The sequence below is a fragment of the Solanum dulcamara genome, chromosome 12 (assembly GCF_947179165.1).
Source record: "Solanum dulcamara chromosome 12, daSolDulc1.2, whole genome shotgun sequence".
Lineage (NCBI taxonomy): Eukaryota > Viridiplantae > Streptophyta > Magnoliopsida > Solanales > Solanaceae > Solanum > Solanum dulcamara.
The window spans coordinates 60954530-60979838 of record NC_077248.1 but is presented as its reverse complement, the minus strand read 5'-3'; the positions used below and the strand labels follow the sequence as shown (position 1 = coordinate 60979838).

The window sequence follows — 25309 nt, the reverse complement described above, 5'->3', positions numbered from 1 at the left end:
AGAGAAAGGTAATATTGTTGACAACAAAAAAGATGAAGATGAGTTGACATTGTTAATGGCACTCAAAGAAGAAAATACAGATGATTGCAGTTTATGGTATCTTGACAATGGATCAAGCAATCATATGTGTGGACACAAAAATAAGTTTGTGGAGATCAAGAAAACGCTGAAAGGTAATATGTCTTTTGGAGATACCTCAAAGATCCAACTGAAAGAATAGGTACGATTCTGATATCCTGTAAAGATGGTGGCCATAAATTCATTAACGAGGTTTACTATGTGCCAAAATTGAAAAAATATATTTTGAATTTGAATCAACTTCTTGAAAAAGAATATGATATTCATATTAAAAATATACATCTTTGGCTTAGAGATTCAAGTAAAAACTTAATTTCTAAAGTGAATATGACAAAGAATAGGTTGTTCCCTTTGAATCTTATGACCATCGATGCAAAGTGTTTGAAGGCTAATGTGCAAGATGACTCTTAATGTTGGCACATGCAAATTGGGCACTTGAATTTTGAAGCATTCAAATTAATGGGAGACAAGAACGTGGTTAATGGGTTTTCACTAATTAAGCATCTCAATCAGTTGTGTGAAGCTTGTCTTCTTGGAAAACATACAAGGAAGAGTTTTCCTAAAAAGGCCACATCAAGAGAAACCAAGCCTAGGGGTGTACCAAAATTAAACCGACCGATAAATCGACCCAAAAAAAATGTTATTGATTTATTGTTATTGAGCTATTGGGTTAACGGTTATTTAATGATTTTATAAAAAAAATTATTGAGTTATCGATTTGGTATTAATTTTTTAATATTGGGTTATTGGATAAATCGATAAACCATTAAGACTATAATAATTTACTATTTTAATTTTTACTCGTACATAAATATCAAAGTATCAAACAAAAGATATAAATATAATCACTATATCGGATTATTAGTACCCTATATAATTCACAGTTCACACTACTTCACAGTTCACAATGTATTTACCTTTAGGCGTTAGTATTACTTTAGGTTCATAATATCAAAATCTAAAGAACTAAGAACGGCGACGGCTACGATTTGCAACGACAACGGCAAGGGTTAAGCAGTGGTTAGGATTGTGAATTATGAGTATTCACAACAAAAATATCTGATTTGCTTGTTTTGTTGTATGCCTGTATTGCGTCAAATTGTTGGAGAAGTCGTACATTTATTTTGAACGCATTTTCTTATTGGTTAAATTGAAAACTGAACTGTTAAAGACCAAAAACCGATAAACCAAAAACTAATAATAAACATCTTATTCGTTTGATTACTGGTTTAGCGTACTTAAAAATTGAAAAATGATAAACCGAACAGATAATACTTAAAATTAAAACGAACCAATCGATACACACTCCTAACCAAGCCACTTCAACTTGAATACACCGGTGTATGTGGTCCAATGAATCCACCTTCATTTAATAAAAGTAAATACATTTTGCTCTTTATTGATGATTTCAGTGGAAAGACTTGGATATATTTCTTGAAGTAAAAAATGAAAACTTTTGTTCCTTTTAAAATTTTTAAAGTACTTGTAGAAAAAAAAACTATAAATTAAAAGCTTTAAGGTCCGATAAAGGAGGCGAATTCACTTCAAAAGAATTTAATGATTTTTGTCAATCTCATGAAATTCATCTCCTTCTAAAGGTAACTTACTCGCCCCAACAAAATGGAGTTGCAGAAAGAAAGAATAGAACAATTCTTAATATGGCTAGATGTATGTTGAAAGCTAAAAGTATGCCAAAAGAATATTGGATCAAGGTTGTTTGTTATGTAGTTTATTTGTGCAACACGTCTCCAACAAGAAATATGAGAGATCAAACGCCTCAAGAAGCAAGGAACAGAAAAAAGCCAAGTGTCAAGCACTTGAGAATCTTTAGGAGAATAGCCTATGCTCATGTTCCACATCAGGGGAAAGCTAAAGTTGATGATCGAAGTGTCAAGTAGGTGTTTGTTGGCTATGACGCGAGTTAAAGGCTACAAGTTATACAACTCAAGCAATACTAAGGTAGTGATGATATCACGATTCAATCCACTAGGTTGTGTGAACACCTACTCTAACATCATGGTAGGAGAACCCTTACCACCCTAATTCAAAAATTAAAAATGCGGAAGTATAACGAATTATGATATATTACTTTAAATAAATAAAAGAGTAAATTTCAACCTCAATTTTCATTAGATAATGTTTTAAAAGGACAACAAACCCTCCTAAGGATCTAGTCTAAATAAGTACAAGAACTACTAAGAGAGTACAATAAACAAAAAATAAGACACAACTCTCATCAGTCGGAGATCATCATCATCTTTACCTAAAAAGTATCACTAATCCTTCAATCAGACTATACCAAATGGTATTGCAAGAATAGTATTAGTACAAACAACACGTACTGATCGACATCATCGGTTGACTCGAACCCACCTCATAATACAAAGTAGATATGTAGAAGAAAACAAGCAATAAAAAAATATAACACCTAAATTTGTATCCACATGCTCTTACCTTCCCAGGTATAATCCCCATAACTAGTACACTTTGAACCCAGCTTCCTACTTCATTATGCTGCCAACTCTACCATTTATCATTCCACTCTCTTATCATGATAAGAATTTTCCAAGCCTACCTCTTACACTACTCTAAGGCTTCTAAATCTTAATCATTTATACACACTAAGACTTTTCAAGCCTAACTCTATCGGATCATAACCTGAGTTTCCTCGAATACACACCACTACTAACTTTGTTAACCAGTCTACCACTCTCTCTCAAGCTCTCATGCTAATACCCTGATCTTTGACCATCTTAGTAAACCACCTGTAACACTTTTAGTAAACCACCTTGACTCGAATCAACTTTATCAGATATGCTCTAAAACACTTAACAACCATACTAGTCCTAACAATAAAAGATGTATAAGACCCCCAATCACCAGCCTACCTAGTAATCACAACTTAGCAAAATGATAACATACGATTATAACCACTGTTAGAAACATAACCCTGACTCCAGTCCTCATGTGTACTTAATATTCACAATTTAAATGATCCGCAACATTATAACAAGTCGTACCTGATTCATCATACCTATCACATAACTCAAATCTCCAAGGATCATTAAAACATCATTACGGTATTTAGTATGCAATTATGATCTACACAAGGACCACTCTGACATTTAAATACACCAATTCAATCACTCAGGGACCAAGAAGTAATAACCACAGGACAAAGAAGTAAGCTTGATTCTCTCATGGAATCCGCACACAAATTGTTAGTGTACCAACGTGGTACCTATTCTAATTATTAATGTACCAGCGTGGTACCCAATCTAATAATAATATGTACCGATATGGTATTCTATCCAATAATAATATATACCGATGTGGTACTCGATTCAATAATAGTATATACCGATGTAGTATTCGATTCACTAATAATATGTACTGCATTGTACCTGATCCAATAATAATATGTATCGGCGTAATACCTGATCTAATAATCAACACACAACACAATTACAACCACAATAAATAGCAATCATACTTTTACACTTAAGTAAACACTTTCATTGCATGTGATTGACAACATCTTTCATTTTAAATCACCATTTATTTCCTGAACATGCATTACACAAGCAATTCACATGGAACAGCCAACATCAACACACACATATATACACCTATATATTAATAGCCCAATACTGAATCTCATTATGAGCACGTATTCATTCCTGGGAATTACTTCCCTAATACCATGAAATAATGCTCTTTCTATTCATTATGTTCCCCTTCATTATCACAAATCTCAGAAATAGATATAACCGAACTAATTCCTAATACTTAACCTTACAATTATCACCAAACCACCTCAACAAGAAAACTCTAGATAAACAATCAAGAACTAGAAAGCCACCCCCTAGTTATTAACTTTTCCCACCCTAACAGCAATAAACAACATGTTGGTCATCCAGACTCCATGCCTGAAGCCCTAGACATGAAATCCCCCATCAATCTACAATATATTATGCAGTAAGAATAGGTCTATAACTACTTGATTAAGAAAATCTAGCCTATTTGAGCGTTAAGCAGTTGCTGCAGAAGTATGATCACGAACTTTAAACTCCTTTGAGAAGTTTTAGCTTGTTCTTGGTCTAAAATAACAGCACAAGTGCAACAATCAATCACATATGGCCTAATATTTTCCGATTATAACTTAATCCTCAAATTCATGCTAGTTTCATGATTAACCCACCGAAATCAAGGTTTTTCCATCATTAATTCAAGTCAAAAATCCTCCCCTAAGGTTACCATCATCGATTCTAAGGCCCTGTTTGGCCCCAAGTTTTCAAATATTCTTGGCAAGTTATTATTGAGAGAAATTTTGGTGAAATTGCACCATGTGTTTGGCTCCAAGTTTCTCAAGTTTTGGTGAAATTTCAAAAAATATTATTTTGTACCCGTAAGTTCTAAAAATTATTTAAAATTCTCATAAGTTTGTGTAATTATTTTATAATGTACATGTTCTATTAAAAAAAACTATAACATAATTGATAACAATCAACAATCAACAACAACAAAATAGCATTATAGGCAAGAGCAATACATCAATCGAATTAATAATAAATTATTTTTTTTCAAATCTTATCACCCAAACTATTTTTTTTCCGAGGAGGTTATACCAAACTATTCTTTTATAAAATCTTGGTTGATCATATTAATGGAGTAAATTGGTAGATAAATATTTAGTTAGAATTAATAAATGATATGTGTTTTTATAAAATATAAAAGTTTGGAGTTATTTTTAAATTTTTAAAACTTTCCAAGTTCTCAAGTTCTACTTTTTTTAGAGCTTGGGGATTTTGCCAAAAATATTTGTCAAGTAATGGCAAATTGTATGGACAAACACAAGTTTCCAAATATTTTTCAAGTTTTTCCCAAAAATTACTTGGGGCCAAACGCTACGAAGGCTTGAAAATCGGATTCCAAGTTAGGGGAGTAATTAACATATTTTTATCGAAGAACTTGGTGGAAAACTGAAGAAAAACTCCTTAGATCGCGCTTTCCTTTTTCAAAAATGAAGTTGCTTGCACTAAAATCGGACTAACTCCGCTATAAAGGCTCCCAACCCTCTAGAGCGGCCCCGCTATAGCAAGATTTTGCCCACCATAGAAGCTGGCACGGAAATAGAAACTTGGAAATCTTTCTCCAAGACTCTATTTTGCAACACTCCCTCGAACCTTGACATTCTAAAATAACCTTTTTATGCTAAATTTGATATCAGGAGCTCTACACACTCGAATTTAATTATGAAAAGTCATATGGAATCCTTAATATCTTATCTAAAAGAACATACAACCCAAGATTAGACATTTTATCCAATACTTTCTCGAATTTTCCTAGACCTCACCTCGTTCAGATTCCTCTAGAACTAGCCTAACCTGAAACTTTTTAAGTCACTATCCAAAAGTTTTCTGACCCAATTTCTTTCACTACTGATTTACTGATAACAACCAGAAGGGATCGTTACAGGTGAGGTGAGCCATAATGTTGAATTTGATGAAGAAGCAGCATGGAATTGGGAGGCTTGGAAAAAAAGAACATATGATTTTCTTTTATAATTTGGAGAAGCTGAAGAACATGAGACCATAACAGCTATACAAGATGCAACCCCACCTCCTTCACCAGCAAATGTTGCATCTCCGTCTACTCAAGAGAGTTCAAGTAAAAAGCTGCATAGGATGAGGAGCATCCAAGAACTCTATGATAACACTAAAGAAGTTACTAAATTTAATTTTTTGAGTTGTTTCTTTGCTGTTAGTTAGACGATGAATTTTGATGAAACTGTTACAGATACAAGGTGGAGACAAACTATGGAGGAAGAAATCTAGTCAATAGAGAAGAATAACACTTGGGAGTTAATTATTCTTTCCAAAGATTATCAAGCAATTGGAGTCAAATGGGTATACAAGGCGAAGAAAAATACTCATGGAGAAATGATAAAAGCATCACATCAACTATGAGGAATTCTATGCACTTGTTGTCCGCATGGGGATGATCCGTCTGTTGATCTCTTTGGCAGCACATATAAAGTGGAAATTTCATCAACTATATGTCAAATTAGCATTCTTGAATAGATATCTTGAAGATGAAGTATATGTTGAGAAACTATTGGGATTTTGGTTAAAAATCATGAAGATATGGTGTTGAGCTTGAAGAAAGCCTTATGTAGGTTGAAGCAAGCTCCACGGGCATGGAATAGCCGCATTGACAAGTACTTTCAAGACAATGAATTTACTAGTTGTCTCCATAAATATACTCTTTACATTAAAGTTCATACTAACAGAGATATTATGCTTGTTTTTCTTTATGTTGATGATTTCATTCTGACGGGTAACAATACATTTTTGTCTGAAACTTTCAAAAAAGTTATGTCCTTTGAATTCGAGATGACAGACATAGGGCTCATGTCATATTACGTGGGCCTAGAAGTGAAGAAAATGAAGGAAGACATCTTCTTATCTCAAGAAAGCTATACAAAGGAGATTTTAAAGAAGTTCAACATGTTCGATTGCAACTTTGTAAACATCCTAATGAAAAGTGCAATAAAATTGTCAAAGTTTGATGATGGTGAAAAGGTAGACTCCACTTTTTCGAAAGTCTTGTGGAAAGTCTGAGGTACTTGATATGTACGGAATAAGATATACTCTTTGCAGTTGGAGTAGTAAGTCGCTTCATCAAAGCTCCAACCTCCACTCACTTGAAGGTTGATAGAAGAATTCTTTGTTACCTTAAAGGTACGATTGATCTTGGGCTATTTTATTCTTCTTCTGATGATTTTAACCTCGTAGATATTATGATAATGATTATGCAGGAGATGTTAATGATAGAAAAAGCATATTTGATTTTGTGTTTTTCTTGGGGGATTGTGTTATTTCTTGGAGTTCAAAGAAATAATTCATCGTTACTCTCTCGACTTGTGAATCGAAATATGTGGCAATGGTATCATGTATATGTCATACTATTTGGCTGAGAAGATTGTTGAAGGAGCTTAATTTGGCACAAATTGAAGCCACAATGATTTATGTGGACAATAAATCTATGCAAGCACTTGCCAAGAATTTGGTGTATCATGATTAAAGCAAGCACATAGACACAAGATATCACTTTATCAGAGAATGCATTGTCAAAAAGAAAGTAGAAGCCAAGTATGTGAAATGTCACGATCAAGTTGCAGATATTTTTACAACGCCCCTCAAATTTGAAGACTTTCAGATGTTGAGATCAAGTCTTGGAATGAAAAAGAAAAATTAAAATTAAGGGGGAAAAATTGTGAGATCAAAGTTGGGCAGCCACATTTGTTGAAATTGGTGGTCAAACTTTGGTGGAATTTGACAACCATTTGTGGAAATTGGTTGCCATATTTGTTGAAATTGATAGTCAAACTTTGGTGGAATTTTGAATCCAAACTTTATGGAAATTGCCCACCACATTTGTGTCACTAGTGATGTAAGCAAGAGGTTCAACAACTCTATAAATAGAGTAGCAATTGAACATTTAAAAATACACCAAGCAGGGAGAGCAATAGAGAGCAGTGAGAGTAATCCACAAGCTATTTCTTAGTCTGTGAGAAAATAATGTGGAGTAATATTATAGTGAGTTGTATGAAATAAAAGAGTGTTATTTGTTTTAAAAAGTAGTTGTTTTTTGACACTACCAAGTTATAATCAGTGTTATTATATTACTTTATTCGGATATCATACTTACCCCGTTATAGTATTTGGTGCCGTTGTTACTCTCTTATTATTGCTATTTGACGTGAATATTATCCTAAATGGAATTATCATTTTTCCAACGGAGCTTCAATGGAATCCTCAAAGGTAGCTTTATTACTCAATTCGAGCCTCCAAGAAGGTAGAGCTTTTTTGTTTTTGTTTTGCAGAATTTACAACAGAGGATTTGGTGAATAGTGATCTGATTGTTGGTTTTGAAATGAGAATTGAATTGAATACATATAAATTTAATAATGAGCAATTGATGCAGGCTATAACACAAACCCAAAAACTTCCAGTTCCCCAATTGACTAAAAAACATGATCAAGAAGATCATTTTCATTCTGTTGTTGTTATCTTCTATTAATTACAAAGAATCCGCCACCGTCCGCCATGGAAGAAGAATAAAGAAAGAAAGAGCATGAGAAAGAAAAATGGAACAATCTGTCATTAAAGAATTTCAAAGCTCAAATTTTTAAAATTTGACTTACCACAAACGGTTATGTCAAAAGAATTGGAATATCGAGAGGAGCTCATACCTAAAATTTGCAATTGTTTAGAAGAGATTTGAACTGATTGAGATTGGGGAAAAAATCAACTAATGAGGAAGAGTTGAAAGTAGTTGCATTTGCCATAGATATTTTGATAACTGTGATGTTCAAGTCAGCTAACGTACACCTTGACTAATTACACAAAATATCTGCTACTTTCCACCAGCAACATATATCAAATAACTTTGTCTACTACCAAGGCGCAGACAAATAGCAAGAAATTACCTAATATTTTTGTCTCCACTGAAATGTTAATATGAAACCTCATGTTTCCCCTCCCACTTCATTGACCACTAGACCACACCCTTCGTAAATATATAATGCATATATATATATAAAAAAAAAAAACTTCCTAGTGTAATAGCAACTGCTCATCACCTTTCCCTCACGATACTTGTACGCTATCAGTCATTGAGGAATATTGAGGTTTAGTACTTTTAACTCCAAGTACTTATCAGAAAAGAGAAATTATGATTGAAATGAATTCTAATCTTTTGTCTATTAAATTCACCATGGTAGTCATATACCACTACGCTGTCGAAATCCTGAGTGAACAAAAGCTACTACAGAGTTATCTGTAAAACAAAATTCTTGTACATTCCCTGGGAAATGATTTCCAATGGTAACACTAATATAACAAGTTGAACCCCTAAATTCAATGAGGTTACAATACGTCAATAATCTACATGACATTTCACCTTTGGCGTCGTTGAAGAGGGCTGCTTCCGCTAAATCTTACGTTGAATCTAGGCATCAAGATGTGAGTGACCATTTACTAGCAAAAATTGAAAAGCTAGTGCATGAAATCGCCAGGCCTAGCCACTGTTTCTTGCATCACCACTTCTCAGTCTTCTTTCTGCTTAATATTCAAGGGATGAAAAATCAGCACTTTCAAATGACATTTTTTTCGAGAAAATGTTCTTCCAAGACAATTAAATCCTCAACTGCTGAGATGTGTGATGCATTGACAAACTTAAAAAAATGTTTTACCAAGAAAGAATAAAGAAATAGGCAGTGAATTAAAAGTACTCCTATTAGCCAGAGCATCATTCTACGCTAGAAATACAATATACTCCCTCCTACCGCTTTCATTTATTTGATCTAATTCATATATGGGTATGAGAAAAAGATAAAAGCAACTATATAGAGGAAATATATACAATCTCCAAGATCTAAATTTTACTTGCCATGGTTACTAAAACCAAGTGTGAGGTCATCTCCATTAATCTACCATTTGAACAAACCAAAACAGGTTTTATTATAATTAAACTCAAACAAGTATTTTATAAGTGCTTCAGCTTCTATTCTGTGTTCAAACTGCAATTGTTAAGTCACTTGTTGGCAAGACGGCAGCACCGACTGATACTTTGTTCATCATAGGCATATTTTGCCACAAATTTTCATAGTCAATGATCCCAGTAAAACAAGGTAGAGAAACTAGATGTTGAGGCACGTGTGGAAGCAGACTTGACATACATATAACAAGCAAAAATCAGCTAAGCACAAGTAAAATACTATTGATTCTAATGAACTTCTTCAAATCACAAGTTTGATGTATCTTTAGAACCAACTAAAATACTACCTTTGATAACGAGGTGAAGACGGTTGATCAGGGGAAGACCGTTGCCCAGAGACTGCATGAAATCTCTGTTCTTCAATTGCTCCCTTTAGTCGACTTCCATCACCTGGCTGGGTTTGTTCATTTGTACCTGAGAAGCCTACTGGACCCATAGATCCAAACTCAAGCTGTTCCCCATGTGAATTATTATAAGTAGAATTATGGTCGAATGGATAGAACATTACAACTGGAGGACCACCAGGTCCATTTGAAGAAGCTGCACTTGGGTTCATTGATGAAAAAGGATACATGCCATACACCATATTGGGAGGGACACTTGGGCTTGAGTTTGCATGCAATGGACCATTTTGGGACGGATATGAAGGGAAGGAGTCGTGTCTATGAGAGGAGCTCCATGACCTGTCAGCTCGGCTCTCACTGGACACTGGACGATCCAATCTTGAGTTTAATTTCTCAGATTGACTGCGGTTGTAGTTGCGACCACCAGCACGGAATTTTGAATTTGCATTCCAGTTCCCCTCTCTGTCACCATAGTTATCGTTTCTGTCATGGTTGTAATTCCCCCTTCTTGTACCAGGAGTGTGCCGATCCCTGACTGAAGCCTTCTGAAGAAACAGTCAAACCGCTAAAGGTAAAATATCCAGTAGAAATGACAGTACCATACATCTTAGTAAACATGATTCATATGGCAAAACACAAGAGTAAGCACCGTGAACAGACACTAAATCTAGTTTCACCAACTAGGGAGACCAGCCCAGGGTGATGTATCTGAGCTTCATGCACATAGAATATGCAAATGCTCAATGCACCCCTCAGCATCAATTGAAAGACATGATAAAGCAAAGCAGAGTGAGGCTTTCCACTTACAAAAATATTCTCTTAATACTCGGAACAAAGCATAACTCTTTTTCTTTTTAAATTAAGTAAAACTCGGGACAAGCATAATATCCACATCCCACCAGTAATAGAAGCATCTCTTTGTAGTAATGTAAATATATTGTTTGAATAGCAACTAGTGAAACATTGAGATGCTTTTATTGATCCAAAAGCCACTCTTGGGGATCTGAAGAAGAAAAAAGACTAATAGACAAGTGAAGACAAAAATGTGCAAGTATTCTGCATGCATTTCATATTATAATATAGCATGTACCTCTCTCCAACCACACTTCTAGGATCAAACATACAAAGGAATAGAGCAATATCAATCAATATGCAGGTTTTTTTGAGCAACTTTCTTACTGGATTTGGCAAATATGTTCCTGTCCCGCTACGGTATCTCGGTATGTCATCCACATAATGTTGAAACATATTGGGAGGTCTATTTGAAACAGACTGTAGCGGTGAAATGGGTAATACACGAGGACCATAGTTCATCAGCTGAGTAAAAAGGTTCATGTTGGCTGACAATGGTCTTCCAGGACCATCCCACGGGAAACGACCCTGTAAGTATGCAGGTGGTACCATAACAGGAGAAGGATAAACAAGAGGCCCAGGATGCCTTGGATTTTGACAAAACCGTCCATATTGTAAATTTTGCCAATGACTAGCAAAGTCACTGTTAAGTATATCAGACTTATGTCCACCAGATGCTTCTATAGAAGTAGCTCCTCTAATAGCACGGGAAGTATTCAGATTTTCAGTGTGATCAAGACCCTCAGACGGATCAAGGTTATGGCCTGAATCACGATTATCAAAGCATTCTTCTCTTCCAAAGTGGCTGGTTGATGCATCAGGATATACTGGGAGCATTGTAAGAAAGGGAACTGGTGGTCCGGTGGGATAAAATGCAATAACCCCAGAATTATCCGTCATTCTTTGCCGAGAACCAGGCCCTATGAGCATTGGTGCAATGGGTATTATTGGGTCGGATCCACTTGTCTGAGCACCTTCGTATTCAGGCACATGATGCCTTGCAATGTGCATGGAAATAATAGATTGAGGTACTTGGCTTCCCTCAGACATTTCAGTACCCATGGTTGACACTGAGTTCCAATCCCGATCATCCTCCTCAGCTTGGTTAGAGATATGGTCAGACATCATCTTACCTTTTCCATAACCAGTAGTTGGCTCTGCAGCACCTGCTTTATTTCCCCGTCGTCCCCTTGTTGACTTTGTACTTTTAGAAGAAGAACCATCCCAAGAACTCTCAGAAGAGGTTTTGCTTCTTACAGAACTACTGTGAGCGGTGGTTGAGAACCTTGAACTTGCCAATCTTTCTTCAGCATAAACATCCCTCATTCTGTTATCCTGAAACTGAATATCATCAGAATGTTCTTCCTTCATTGGCCCACGTTTTTCCTTTGTATGCTTCTGCTGAGCTCTAGTACTGGAGCTACTCACCCAAGAGGAAGGAACAAAATCAAAACCTGACTGGACTGCATGTGGCTTATGATCACATTGAGGTGCATCATAATTTCCATTTTCTGGGTCAAATTCAACATTGGAACCTGCATCTGGCTCGTGCCAGGTATCTTTGATCACCTCACCTGAGTTCATATCCATAGAACTAAAGTTTTCACTATTCCGGTCAATTGTATCTTCAGAAGTTGGACTCAAGCCAACACCTGGGAAGTAATGATTTAAGTGAGGCGAAATCATACCATGAGGAAATTGCATATTGGAAAATGCAGGATCAATCACAGGAAAATTAGCAGAAACTAATCCCGGAAAATTTCGTTGATTATATCCCATAGAAGCCAGTACGGAAGGCGAGATAGGGAAAGGCAGTTGGGCTGAAGCCCAATTAAATGGCAAATGAACTTGTCCATTAAAACCATGAAGTGAAGTAGATGCCATCAGGTTCACAAGATCTTGCTCATCCTGATGCATCCCCTGTGTACCACCAGTGAATGAAAGCTCTTCACTCAGAGCATCTAAACCTGCATCTTGGTTAAAGCTATTTGATCTACTGTTGGAGTCAGTGACGGCATCAAGACTTTGATGAGATGGAAAATGTCTGATAGATGAAGTATCATTGTTTAGAGATCGACCACTCTGGCTTGCCAAATTTTCAGATCCTTGATTCTTCCTCCAGTTCCTGCCATCCTCCCTCAATGGAGTAGGTTGCATTTTTGCAGTCTCCGGAGCATTGCCACGCTTTCCTTGAGAAGTCACTTCACTATATGTGTCAGTCAGCTCAGGACTAGACCGTGTTCTAGAAAAAACAAACTTACCCTGTGTGTCATTTGCCGTTTGATCAGATTTCAAATTTCTCTGATTTTTATCAGAACGTACAACCTGAGAGGAAGTGACCTCCTTTTTCATTTGATCAGATCCCCTTGAGGTGCTCAAATTTCCATAGGTCCTTTGGCTCTCGGTATAAGAGGATTGAGCTAAATCATTCATTCTAGAGAAGCTTCCAGCTAAATGATTACCATGTTGAGAGGAAACAATCCGTGATCCAGTTCCTTCCACTTCAACATCATGACCAGAAGATTTTTCATTCACCTTTTTCTCACTGGAGTTGACCCTCAAGTACTCAGAGTCAGGTAGGTCATCCAGTGATGCCAATCTCGGGCACAACTCAGACCCAGGTGCATCCGGCCTTTGACCGCTGCCATGCCTGTCCCATGTATTCATAAAGAACTGATTTACTTCATGAATGAGATTTTCTTCGGGGCAGTCCAGTAATCTTGCCAGTCTTTTGGCACCAAATCCAAATGCACTCCGTATCCTATAGAAGTTACCTGTCAACAACACAAATCATATCCACATGAAGCAGCAAAAGAAATCATGCTAAGAACCCATTTCGATGCAAAGTACTAAGAACCATAAAAAGGGAGCTTGTAGAACTAAGTGAATACTGTCATAATTAGCCAATACAAGTTTGCCTAGGACAAGAAGCAATAGAATTTTAACTCTTTGTTCTTCAAAGGCTCCAGAAACATTTTTCTAGGAATCTAGACAGAAATTTAAAATAAAAACCTTCAAACTACCCAAGACTCGCATCTTGTTCAAAAGATATACATTGCATAACATGGAGCATACCAAAACTCATAAGAGAATAGTATCAATAGATGCCCGAAACATTTAAACAAAAATCATTGAAAGAGAGTAACAAAGGGAGTGGAAGAAATTGATTTCCAGCACCCACCCCACCAAAAACAAAAAATAAAGAAGCTTCTCAATGCATCTTTTATCAGTAATCAGAACTGACAGGAGTAAACAGCAAGAAGAACAATACTTATACATAAATATCAACAATTGACCAGTGAACATAGATTTCACTAACATCAGAATTGAAAGAGAACCCCGTACAATGCCCTAATTATATACCTTCCATATAAAAACACCAAAGACAAATAGATTTTTTTTTGGGACTGGTCTGATAGAAATGAGTTTTATAAACCAAGAAAAAAAAATCAAGAGAAAAACTGAATTGCAACTAAACTAAAGTAAATCCTCATAAGCTAATACCCCATATGCCTAAATAAAAATATAACTATGGAAACTACTTTGAACAACAAGGGATGTCATTAAAAACTTTCAAAGCTTGAGTACCTTTACTCACACTGCGGCCAAGGTTGTTGTTTACTCGTAAAGGATCAATCACATTAAAATGCTTAGACATAAACGGTTGTCCTTGGTTTTCCTGGCCAGCAGGGAAAACAGCATATACAGAGCTACAGGCATCAAGAAACAATTTGCTGAGGAGCAATTCTCCACTATCCTTTCGAGGAGGTTCCGCTGCATGTTCCAACTACAATTAAGCTAACAAATAAACTCACATCAAAGTAAAGGAAAACAGAACTAACAGTGACTCTTCTGCATATCTTTACCAGTGACATCAGGAAGTGAACTAATTGGCACAGGTCCCCACAAGCTAACACAAAAGTTGTCCCAGTCAAAGTTGCTGAAGAACTCCAAGAAGCGATATAGAACCTGCAAGTATAAATACAAAACGTTTGTTGAGAATGACGTATAAATACAAAACCTTAAAGGATAGAGGTCTAAGAACACCTCAAAATAAAAGAAAATAGAAAGAAAAAAATAAAAGTTACAACTTAGTAACCTCAAGCGGCCCAGCAAACGAATTGTTGAACATGTGAAATATGTAAAGAACTAAGGTCTCCAAGGCATAAGTTGAAATAAGACCGTGATGAGCACCCAGTAAACGGCTCTCGTAATAACACCACGCCTTAATCAAAATAATGCTGCGCTTGAATAAATGATTCTGGTTTATCAGATGATCGACCTACAAAAGATGAACAAGTAAAGATTTCGCTTTCCTTTTTTTTTTTGGAAACTTAAAATAAAATGGCATAATAACATTATGAATCAAATATCAGGTTTTTTACAACGTAAGAAGAAACTGCATACCTCCTCAAGGAAGCAAAGGGTACACAAACCCCCCAGCTGATTGAAAGATACGTCAACCACAATATTTTCAACTAAACATTTTATTAACTTCACCTGTAATAGAAAAGGGGAAGAAAACAATGAAAAGTGAGTGCACACAAAAATAAAGAATATAAATGATTATGGTGCATAGGAATACAAATGAAGAAATGTGAAGTATAACAACCAAGAACTTAAGAAGCAATTGGCTTCTCTAAGTATCATAATAAGACAACAATATAAATAAATTATTGATTGTTCATGTTAAAATATCAACTACTAATCCAAATGACATTTCAATAACTCAAATAAAAAAAAGCTTCTTCCTCAACACTATAATATACTCAGGAACCAAGTTCAATCCCAGTTAAAAGTGTAAACTACAACAACTTACCCAGTGTAATCCCACAAGGGTCTGGGGAGGGTAGGATGTCCGCAGACCTTACCCCTACCTTTCTGGGGTAGAAAGGTTGTTTCCGACAGATCCTCAACAGGTAAAAGTGTAAACTGAGGGAATAATTCGAAACTTGCAAAAACATCACAGCAACCAATATGTCATCACCATGAGAAAGTCCCCAAGGCGCGAGAAATAGCATATATAGTGTCAGGTGTTACCAAAAATATGAAGCTTTCATCAGTGGAAAATTAAATTACATTTAAAGACCCCAATTGGAAAGATCCACACCAATAGGATACAGTAACTGCAACTGCAGGATACAGAAGCCCTCCAGCAAGCTAAAGAAGATCCCATTGACAGCTCTCGACAAACAGACAGACTAACAAACAGAACAAGGGGAAAAATAAGACGTCCTCACACCAAGGCTTACATAAATAACACTATAACCGCATTGCGACTGACATCTTTCAACATTTTTTTTATCAGTCATCTCTCATCATTCTTAAAGCAATGAACTAAGCCGATAAAGGAATTCAAGTTTTTAATTTCCTGATCTTGATACTGAAAAACCCAATCAAGAGATACATATGCCATGCTAATTAGCAATCAGGTAGCACAGATGAGTCTTAAATAAATGCAAGAGTAAAATGTTTTATTAAATTTACAACTAACATATGTGATCTAAAGAGAGTCACAGACAAGACATTTGACCACTGAATGTCTTGATGAATGGTACAACAACATACCCAGTGTAGTCGCACAAAGTGGGGTTTTGGGGAGGGTAGAGTGTACGCAGACCTTACCTCTATCTCAGAGGTGAAGTAGAGAGGTTGCTTCCAATAGACCCTCGGCTCGAGACAAAAACAGTCTAGAAAAAACGTAGTCGAACTACACAAAACAACAGATATTAATAAAAATCGAAGAATGAAAAAGGCAATTTGAGTTCTGGGAAATATCTTTTGGATACTAGGAGGGCTGACGATAAAGAGCCATGGACTAAAGGAGGAAACTGGACACATGGCAGTGGTCCCTCCTCTGTGGGTCCAAAAGAGAAACCTGGAAAAAATGGGCTAGGCCTCTTGTTGGATCACTGCTCTTCATCACTTCCGGAGAGGAACTTTATGGCGCCTTTCATTAAGCCCAATAAAAAAAGGCCCATAGAGTTAAGCAAATCAGAGCCTTTCAGGGAAGCTTTATTCTGAACAAACTGAATTAGAAAACAAAGATTTTCTCATCTTTGTGGATGAACTGGATGCTATCAGTTCCATGGCGAAAAAACACGAGGGGAGAATTATGCCATGCATGGAGGACCAGCTGCAGTCAGGAGGAAATTTCGTGAACGGGAACAACTCTTTGGAAATCTTAGAATGGGAGGGAAGAAGTAAGCAGGATGAAGATCAAATACAGGAAATTAATTATAGCGACATAGAACCACTTCCAGTGGACGAGTCAGTTAACAAAGGGGAAGCAAAAGAGAGAGCCACTCTATGGATTCATTCAAATGTCATCAAACTAGGCAAGAAGTTCAGAGTTGCTTTCGAAGGTTGCAAGAAAATAGCATATGAATTACTCTACAAAATTGATCAGAAAAGAGGACTGGTACATAACGAAAAAGGAGAAGGGAAGCAGGAGAACCTACAAATAGTAATCCCAAAGGAGGTAAGAAATCTAGCTTTTGATGTGAAATTAAAAGATGGGGAACCAAGGGGATGAGGGAGAATAGCAACTGTGATTAACACATGAAGATAAAAATTCTTTCATGGAATGTAAGGGGGTTAAACGGGGTGAGTAAAAGAGCCTTGGTCAGGAATCTATTACTTCAATGGGGGGCTGATATTTACGTGTTAATGGAGACAAAATTAACAAGAAAGGAGCCTAGTTACTACCAACAAATATGGCATAATAGATGGCTAGGGGAAGTGCACATGGATGCTATTGGAAGAAGTGGAAGGATAGTAGTACTATGGGATGAGAGGAACTGGAGAGGGGAATTGGTAGATAGTGGCGATCAAATGATCACCTGTAAATTTGAAGGCATCAATTGAGAAGTAACTTGGCATTTAAGTGCAGTATATGCTGAATGTGATAAGAATGGAAAGGGAGGAACTCTGCTGGGAATTAGCAGCTATCAAAAGTCAATTTGAAAAGCCATGGGTAGTGTGTGGAGATTTCAATATCACTAGATATCCAGAAGAAAGAACTAATGGTCAGAGAATTTCAGGAGCAATATCTGACTTCTCAGATTGGATTAATGACATGGAACTTGTAGACCCTCCTTTATTTGGAGGATCTTTTACATGGAGAAGGAATGACAATCATGGGAGTGCATCCAGGATAGATAGGTTCCTCTATTCTTCCCAGTGGGAGGAAATGCACCTTCAAATCAAACAGTATCTGCTACCAACGATGGGATCAGATCACAATCCCTAAATGCTAACATGTGGAGATATGGACTTCAAGAAGACTTACTTCAAAGTTGAGCAATGGTGGCTGGGAGTGGAGGGATTCAGGGATAAGGTGCAAAAATGGTGGAACTCTTTCAATGTTCATGGGAGTCCTGCATTCATCCTGCCATCCAAACTTAAAGTTCTAAAAGGAAAATTGAAGGAGTGGCTGAAGGACAACAGAAACAATTGGAAGCAAAGAAGGGAGGATATTCTAAACCAAATCTCTGAGCTGGAAAACATCATGGAACAGACAACACTCACAGATGATGAGCTATTGCTAAAGGCTCAGCTAGCTATGGAATTTGAGGAAATAGCCAGAAATGAGGAGATAGCCTGAAGACAAAGGTCAAGGATCCAGTGGTTGAAGAATGAAGACAAGAACACAAAATATTTCCTTAGAATGGCTACTGTTCAACACTATAGACACAATTGAAGAAGGGGGAGACACCAGTACTGATGCAGATACCATAAAAATGACAATTCATAATTATTATCAGAATCTTTATAGTGAGACAGAGAACTGGAGGCCTGACTATAATCTTCAAGACTTCACAACCATTAATAGGGAGGAGCAGAAATGGATACAGAGACGGTTTGAGGAGGACGAGGTGTTGCAGCGCATCAAGCTCTGTGCTAGTGATAAGGCTCCAGGGCCTGATGGGTTCCCTATGTGTTTCTACAAAGAGTTTTGAAGTGTGTTGAAGTCTGACATCATGAACACAATGCACCATTTTCATGAATTCCAAGTCTTTGAGAAGAGCATCAATGCTACATTTGTGGTTCTAATACCTAAGAAAAATGGAGCCTTGTCCCTGAGGGACTTTAGACCCATTAGTCTCATCAGTGGAGTATACAAAATCATTGCCAAAGTACTAGCTGAAAGAATGAAAAAGGTGGTGGGAAAATTGGTGAACAAGCACCAGATGGCATTCATAAAGGGCAGACAGATCATGGATGCTGCACTTTTAGCAAATGAATGTGTAGACACCAGGCTAAGGGGAGAGGAATCAGGTATCATGTGCAAACTAAACCTGGAGAACGCCTATGACCATGTAAACTGGGGGTTTATCTTAAGCATTTTAAGACTGATGGGGTTTGGGGTTAGATGGCTAAAATGGATAGAATTTTGTATTAAAACTGCCAGGTTCTCCATTCTGGTAAATGGAGAACTTGTGGGCTATTTCCCTTCAGAGAGGGAATTGAGACAAGGAGACCCCGTGTCTCCTTTTCTATTCATATTAGTCATGGAGGGCTTAAATAGTATGTTGAGGGTTGCCACCCAAAACCGCTGGATAAGGGGCTTTGAAGTTAGCAATAGAGCAGGAATGAACATGGAAATATGTCAGCTTCTTTATGCTGATGACACCGTGATCTTTTGCGATGCATAGGAGGAACAAATAAGGTACATCAGAGTTATCCTTGTGATTCTAGAGGCAGTTAAAGGTCTGAGGGTCAATTGGAGGAAGAGCAGTTTATTTCCCATTAAGGAAGTAGCCCAGATGCAGAACTTAGCTGATATCCTAGGTTGCAGAATTGAACATTTGCCTACCACCTATCTGGGCATGCCACTGGGTAGCAAACATAAAGAGTTGTTAATATGGGATGGGATAATACAGAGATCAGAAAAGAAGTTAGCCATCGGGAAATCTCAATATCTATCACTTGGGGTAGGTACACACTGATAAATGCAGTGTTAAACTCACTCCCAACCTATGTCATGTCCTTTTTTCCTTACCTACAAAGGTGTTGGAGAAACTGGCTAAGCTGCGAAGGGAATTCCTATGGTTTGGCAATAAAGAAGGGAAGAGGTATCATCTAGTGAATTGGAAAACAATTCAACTCCCTAAACTCTTAGGGAGTCTAGGAGTTAGAAACCTGAAAGTTCAGAATGATTGCCTCTTGATGAAATGATTGTGGAGATATGTGGAGGAAGACCAAGCCCTGTGGAGGGAAGTTATACATTGCAAGTATGGCCAAGATACAGAGTGGTGTTCTAATGAAGCTAACTTACCTTATGGAGTTTCAGTTTGGAGATCAATAAGGTCCCTCTGGGACAAACTGGCAGGGAACACAAAGCTCAAAGTAGGCAATGGGACTAGGATTATTTTTGGAAGGATATCTGGATAGGACAAGAGGCTCTGATGCAGGCATTTCCTGATTTATTTTCTTTTTGCAACAACCCCGATATTACTCTAGCTGATAGCTAGTCCAATGGTTGGGACATCTCCTTTAGGTGGAATCTGAATGATTGGGAGATAGGAAGAGTGGCAGAACTTCTACAAGTGCTCCATGATTTCAAAGGACTGTCCACAAGAAATGATATAATCAACTGGAAACACACCGAGGATGGAAGGTTTTTTGTGAACAAACTTTACAGGAAGGAAGTGGGATCTCTTCAAGGAATCAGATTGGCAGGGTGGAGGCAGATTTGGACAAGTCAGGCACCAACCAAGGTGAAGACTTGTATGGTTGGTGACCAAGAGAGCATGTCTTACGCAAGAAGTGTTGAAGCAAAAGGGCCAACAAATAATATCCATATGTTTTCTCTGCAATGAGACAGATGAGACCAACAATCACCTATTCTTGCATTGCAAAGTCACTTCCCAGCTTTGGTCCATTTTCTTAAAACTCACAGACAACAACTGGACTATGCCAGAACATACTGCTGACCTACTAAGTTGTTGGATAAGGAGAGCAGGAAGTAAGAGCCAGAAGAAATGGTGGAGAATGATCCCAGCATACATTTGGTGGACAATATGAAAGGAGAGAAATGGAAGATGTTATCAAAACAAAACAAATTCCATTCAGAAAGTGAAAGAGAAATGTATTGTCTCTTTTTATTTTTAGTGTAAAGAGGATAGTATAAAGGAAGTAAAACAGCTAGTAGATTTGTTAGGTTCACTGTAATTAGCTTTTCTCTCCTTTTCTTGTTAGCAACTTTTTGGAGGTTCCCATCATGTCCTTAATGCTGAAGAATACAATTACCAATTTCAAAAAAAAAAGAAAAGAAACTACAAGCTTATTACAACAACTACTAGTAAGGACAACAAGACAATGCACTCCTACCTACTAACCTTCTGACCTAATTCGTGTCCTTCACACCTTTCTATCTAAGGTCATGTCATCGGTAAGTTGTAACTACGTCATGTCCTTTCTACTCCGCTCTTCTCAATACTTCTTCGGTCTACCTCTACCTCTCCCTCCAAGCAACTCCATAGAACCTCCCTAGAGACTTTGTTGTAAGCCTTTTCTAGGTCAATGAACACCATGTGTAAGTTCTTCCTCTCCCTATACTGCTCCACCCGTCTCCTTACAAGATGAATGGCTTCTAAAGTCGAGCAACCTGGCATAAATCCAAATTACTTCTCGGAAATAGTCATGATCCTCCTCACCCTCAACTCCACCACCCTCTCCCAAACCTTCATAGTGTGACTTAGTAGCTTGATTTATCATAATACAAAACCATCAAGTGAAATAAAGATATATGAACAAGGCAATCTATTCTTTGACTTTCTGTTAACAAATTGAAAAGGGAAAAACGAAATTCTTTCAGCATGATATTAGCTTTTATTCTCAAAGGTCAGAAGAAAAAAAGAATATACAGATATCATGGTAGACTTCATTTTCATTATGATATTCCTTTAAGGCCCAAAGAATGCAGATACCATTCAGGTCCAAATAAACAACAAAAGAAACTATCTTCATCCATCTATTGTTCTCAAAATTGGACGAAACCTGAACAGAGCTCTCTAAATGGAGCAAGGCGCTCTAACACACTCTAACTCTGTCAGCAGGGTGTAATTCCAATCACTGCAGAAAAGAAAACCTACACACATCACCTGCTTTTTCCTACTATGCACTGATTCAAGAAAACTAAGAGCACAACAACAACAACAAACCTAGTGTAATCCTACAAATGGGCTCTAGGTAGGGTGGTGTGTATGCAGTCTTGCCCCTACATTGTTAAGGTAGAGAGGTTGTTTCCGATAGGTAGAGAGGTTGTTTCCGATAGGTAGAGAGGTTGTTTCCGATAGACCCTCGGCAACAAAACTAAAGCACATTAAATGCAAATTCTAAATTAAATGGGGGTTGTGTAGAAGACATACTTCAGCTTGAATGTACTGAACCTCCTTGACACGAAATTCAGCATTTTCATTTTTCTCCTCCTCCTCTAACATATCCCGAACCTGATAAGCCCATGTATCTTTCAAAGTTTGATTATTACTGAAGGCAGTTAAATCAATGTCACCATCAGGAAGATAAGTCTTCAAGGGTACTGAACCAAAAGTGAAAACCTGGAAATCGTAAGGTGATCAAGAGAAAACAAATTAGCAGCAAAAAGCCTCATATAGCAAGCCACAACAGAATGCCTGCATATTATCTTTTCTTTCAGTAATAAAAGTAAGAGGATTAAGTATTGAATGGCAACTCTTAAGTAGACCTTTCTTTTCCAAGGAAAGCTTATAACCAGAATGAATGACGGTCAACTGCATCATAAACACTAATGCTAACGATTCACTTTATCACCATAAAGATAATCACTTTCCCTCGTCAATGAGATACAACTAAGTTTGTCATGCTATACTCTGTCAATTGTTCATGATGATTGCATTTTTCTATTGACTGCACAGCTACATTTTTAACCACTCCACTCCAAACCAGCAGTCCACTTAGCACTTCTTTTCAAACACCTCCACTACATACATTTCCATTCTCCCACTTCAGAACTCATTCGGCTTCATCAATGAGCTATTGTTCTTATACCTATTCCACTTCCTTAACTCTTCAGATCAAAAAAGAAGGGAAAATGAAATATCCCCAAGTCCACTGAAATCCTGTATTTACTCTCCCAATTAACACTTAACATAACTCTTATTTACTCTACCAGTTTCAGATATCACAATTCGCTAAGCAAAGCAGGCGAATTTGCTCTATAATTTGAACCAAGATATTAAGTCATTTCAGAAGTTAAAATAATTTTATCGTGGCCATAGTTTTCAACCAATGTTATACTGAAGCACCAAAGTCATTGAGAATTCAATTTTACATTTCCTAGAGAAAACTAGGTCATATCACAAAAGATCAGCCAAAGATTGCATATGAAACTTCTATACAACTATTGTTATCAGAATGTAGCAACACAACCACCAATAGGAAATTTCAAGATAACCTGACAAGGGAAGCATTTCATAATGAGCCGCTGAACATAATCAGCAACAGCATTTCTCCGTTCCTCAGATGGCCGGTTAGGCTGAATACATACAATTAACTCAGCAGTCCTTTCCTCAGCCCTCGACCATCTCTCCGAATCAAGGACTCGGATCATTGGTTCTGCATTGGGCAATAGCCCGTTCGGCAATAGCCCACTTGGCTCTGCCCATCCCTCATGTTCTCCCATACACCACTACTTGGTTTAACACACTAAAAAAAAACTTAAATTTCTCTCTTTTTCACCTTTTTTTGAAATCCAATATCTATCTATCAACCTTTTCTGCTAAACCAATAACTCCACTTACCAAGATAGCCAATAATAGTACAATCTAAATTACAAAAAAAAAAAAAAAAAACAAGTAAACTTGAATACCAACAGAATCTAATACTTCATATGAAACAAAAAAAAACACAATTTTACAGAAAAGGGCAAAAAGGAACCCTAAAATGGTAAGAAAAAAAGAAAGCTATGATAGAACTTCTTGATCAAGCGATTCAAATGGAGATGGATTAGATAAAGAAACCCCAAATGAAAATTATGTATATATATTTAAAAAAAACTAAAAACCAAAAAAACCCATAAGTTTTTTCTTGTTTCTATGTAATAAAGATGGAAACTTTTACCAGGATCTTGAAAATCCAGATAAGGAAAAAAAAAAAAAAAAACTAGATATGGGAAGTGTAATTCTTGAAAGGGGAAAGAAAATGAGTGTGGGAAATGAGTAACACAGATTGAAGTGAGAGAATCAGAATTCAAAGAAAAATGGAGGAATTGCCATTGACGTATTTTTGAAGATGTAGGGGATTTTTTGTGTAAATGTATATATTGTTCTGGGAAAATAATGGGGAAAGGAAGATATGTTTTTTTTTGTTTTGTTTTTTTTGCTTTTACTTGATCTTTTTTCCTATTTTGTGTGTGTATTTTTATTTTATTTTTAGATTTTTCAATCTCCAACTAAATTGAAATGGGGATATGAATATTTATCTATGATAATAAAATCTAATTAATTTACCCAAAAAAGATAATGTAATCCAATTTCTCACGCTCCCACTTGTTTTACTTCTTGATAACTCGAACCTGCAATTTTAAATTGAAGGTAGAGAATAATTACTATCTGAGCAACTCAATCTTGTCTCCTCCCATTTTAATTGATATTTTTTTTGATTATAATTATATAATTTTTTAATATAAAAAAATTATAAAAATTTAAAAATATGTTTGAATTTAGATAAAATAGTAATTAATTTGATATTAAGCCAAACAAATTTAAATAGGGAGAGTATTTAAATTTCAAATAATTACTACAATTATTGATATAGTTTTTAGTTTATGTATATTACTCTCTCGATTGCAATTCAATAAAAGGATTTTTTTTATTATTATTATTATAATTATATAATTTTTAAATATGTAAAATTTATTTTAAAAAAATAAAAAAGAGTTGTATCTAAATTCATTTAGAATATTAATTTAGTTTTACTCTCTTACTTCAAATTAAGTCAAACAAAAAATTGACAGATACTTAAATTTTAAATAATTACTACAATTATTGATATACTGTTTTTAGTGTATGTGTATCCAATTAAATTCCATTTATTTATTATGAATAAATTTTCCAAAAGTTGCATCTACACTTTTGGGCCACCAAATCAGCAGGTGTTGTTTGTTAAGCTTTGTGCCCTAACCTAGAGCTTGGGCCTTAGCCTTGACTATAAAGGAATATTAGGGTTTTTTTTTCTTTTTTATTTTTGAAATTTAATAATTGATAATGACATAAAATTTTGTAGAACAATAATGTAATGTACTGTAAATTTTGATACAACATTCATGAATAACATGTGTTACTTGTTTTTCCATAGTTCATTTTCTTCTTTAGAAATGACAATAAATTGTTTATGTTTATTTTTATGTGTTTGTTAGCTTATAGATTAATTTCCTATATATTAAAAATTATACTCAAATGATGTTGGTTTTCGCTTAATAGAGATTT

The 25309-nt window shown here is 36.2% G+C and overlaps 1 protein-coding gene across 3 annotated transcripts; it reads right to left on the bottom strand.

Annotated features, from left to right (window-relative positions):
• Positions 1-8798: 8798 nt before the first annotated feature.
• On the bottom strand, positions 8799-23776 carry LOC129875531 (uncharacterized). 3 transcript variants are annotated; one of them, XM_055950838.1, is made up of 9 exons: positions 23278-23776; positions 22214-22402; positions 15246-15338; positions 14938-15120; positions 14705-14807; positions 14427-14612; positions 11166-13612; positions 9930-10528; positions 8799-9206 (listed from the first exon to the last, which is right to left on the bottom strand). In XM_055950838.1, the coding sequence occupies exons 1-9, from the start codon at positions 23503-23505 to the stop codon at positions 9182-9184; spliced, it is 4053 nt and encodes a 1350-aa protein (XP_055806813.1). In that variant the 5' UTR covers positions 23506-23776; the 3' UTR covers positions 8799-9181. The 3 variants fall into 3 exon arrangements, with proteins under 3 accessions (XP_055806813.1, XP_055806811.1, XP_055806812.1); XM_055950836.1 differs by having other exon boundaries at positions 9930-10531; positions 23278-23772; XM_055950837.1 differs by having other exon boundaries at positions 8799-9203; positions 9930-10531; positions 23278-23771.
• Between the last annotated feature and the right edge of the window lie 1533 nt (positions 23777-25309).

Excerpts from the sequence above, each read along its gene's own strand:
- LOC129875531 (XM_055950836.1), bottom strand. The coding sequence starts at position 23,505 with ATGGGAGAACATGAGGGATGGGCAGAGCCAAGTGGGCTATTGCCGAAC. Across the intron at positions 10,532-11,165 it reads GAACATATTTGCCAAATCCA|AAGGCTTCAGTCAGGGATCG; the intron begins GTAAGAAAGTTG and ends CTGTTTCTTCAG. Across the intron at positions 9,207-9,929 it reads TCTTCACCTCGTTATCAAAG|CAGAAAGAAGACTGAGAAGT; the intron begins GTAGTATTTTAG and ends TTGAATATTAAG.